This window comes from Palaemon carinicauda, chromosome 12 (genome assembly GCF_036898095.1).
Source record: "Palaemon carinicauda isolate YSFRI2023 chromosome 12, ASM3689809v2, whole genome shotgun sequence".
NCBI lineage: Eukaryota > Metazoa > Arthropoda > Malacostraca > Decapoda > Palaemonidae > Palaemon > Palaemon carinicauda.
This window is the reverse complement of record NC_090736.1, coordinates 7945908-7948092: the sequence shown is the minus strand read 5'-3', so window position 1 is coordinate 7948092 and position 2185 is coordinate 7945908. Positions and strand designations below refer to the sequence as shown.

Genomic DNA, 2185 nt, shown 5'->3' with positions numbered 1-2185 from the left:
TTATATATATATATATATATATATATATATATATATATATATATATATATATATATATATATATATATATATATATATATATATATATATATATACTAAAAAAATGATTTTAAATTACTCGTTTTTAGTTTTATTCCTAACATTTTTATATTCCATCAGCCATTGTGGTTGACTACACTTAAAAAAACTGTAATTTCTACCGGAAATTCTCCGTAAAAATATACTGTTCTCGGATTTGTAAAACTGAAAAGAATAAAAAAAAATAATCACCCACGGCATCCTCTCCAAAATCACCAGGAATCAAGGTAAAGACTGAAAAGGCTTTGCAATGGTGGACTGGATGGAATAGAACCAATCCGAGCAGCTGCCCACAGGCTAGAGAACTAGCGGGTAAGTGACCGACGGCCATCCAATGAGGCGCTGCGCAGCCCAGCCCAAACAAAGGCCTGTCCTGGCAAAACAAAGGCCTGCCCAGCCAAAACGAAGGCCTGCCCAGCCAAAACGAAGGCCTGCCCAGCCAAAACGAAGGACTGCCCAGCCAAAACGAAGGCCTGCCCGGGCAAAACAAAGGCCTGCCCAGCCAAAACGAAGGCCTGCCCGGGTAAAACAAAGGCATGCCCAGCCCAAACGATGGACTCCCCAGCCAAAACGAAGGCCTGCCCGGGTAAAACAAAGGCATGCCCAGCCCAAACGAAGGACTGCACAGCCCAAACAAAGGACTGCCCAGCCAAAACAAAGGACTGCCCAGCCAAAACAAAGGACTGCCCAGCCAAAACGAAGGCCTGTCTAGGCAAAACAAAGGACTGCCTAGCCAAAACGGACTGTCCGGGCAACATAAAGGCCTGCCCAGCCCAACCAAAGGATTTTCCAGCCCAAACAAAGGATTGCCCAGCCCAAACAAAGGCCTGCCCAGCCCAAACAAAGGATTGCCCAGCCCAAACAAAGGTCTTCCCAGCCCCCCAAAAAAAGCCTCTCAGCCCAAACAAAGGCCTTCCTAGCCCCCAAAAAGCCCTCTCAGCCCAACCAAAGGCCTTCCCAGCCAAAAACAAAGGCCTCTCAGCCCAAACAAAGGCCTGCCCAGCGCAAACATAGGCCAGCCAATCCCAAACGAAGGCCTGCCCACCACAAAACAAAGGCCTGCCCATCCCAAACAAAGGCCTGCCTAGCCCAAAAAAGGCCTCTCCGCCCAAAACAAAGGCCTGCCCATCCCAAACAAAGGCCTGCCTAGTCCAAAAAAAGGCCTCTCCGCCCAAAACAAAGGCCTGCCCAGCCCAAACAAAGGCCTGCCCAGCCCAAACGTAGGCCTGCCCATACCAAACGTGGACCTGCCCATCGCAAACATAGGCCTGCCCATAGCAAACGTAGACCTGCCCATCCCAAACGAAGGCCTGCCCAGCCAAAAGAAAGGCTTCTTAGCCCAAACAAAGGTCTACCCAGCCCAAACAAAGGTCTACCCAGCCCAAACGAAGGCTTGCCTAGCCCAAACGAAAGCCTGTATAGCCAAAACAAGAATAAGATACAGGAGAGGGGGTTCCCAGCCCACTTGTCCCGTCCCTTTTAATCGCCTCTTACGACACGCAGGGATACGTTGGCGCTATTCCAGTTGTTGTTATGCCCCCGCAGCCACAGTGAATTGCATAAATAACAATGATGATGCACATATTGGAATGCCATTATCAACATTTTAAATGAATATTATTAACTGCAGTACGGCAATACTATTTTTCTAAAAAGCAATTGGCTTTCTCCACACCCTGCTTCTATATTTCGTAAATTCGGAAACCGGATGAGATGAAAGTGTCTAAAACCATTTTTATGCTTTGAATCCGAGCGACAACTCGTGTGTCCTTTCAATCTTTTTTTTTTTTTTTTTTTTTTTTATCTATTCGTCGACATTACACTGCACTTTCTGTCGAAGCTTCCTATGACGTTTTGGTTATTTCTTTTATTTGTTTCAATAGTATATTTCTATTCTTTTTTATTCTACCTTCACCATTATTTCAACTCTTAGTTGTTCATTTCGCTACCGTCAATTGGATTTTTTTTCTAATGCGATACTTTCAGTGACTATGAATATATATATATATATATATATATATATATATATATATATATATATATATTACACATCCGCAAATATATATATATATATATATATATATAGTATATATCTATATGTATATAT

General features: G+C 43.5%; 1 protein-coding gene across 1 annotated transcript; it reads left to right on the top strand.

The window, feature by feature from the left end:
- Window positions 1-630: 630 nt before the first annotated feature.
- Window positions 631-1092, top strand: LOC137650474 (TIR domain-containing adapter molecule 1-like). Its single transcript, XM_068383699.1, has one exon. It carries the CDS (start codon window positions 631-633, stop codon window positions 1090-1092), a length of 462 nt encoding a protein of 153 aa, XP_068239800.1.
- Window positions 1093-2185: the final 1093 nt, after the last annotated feature.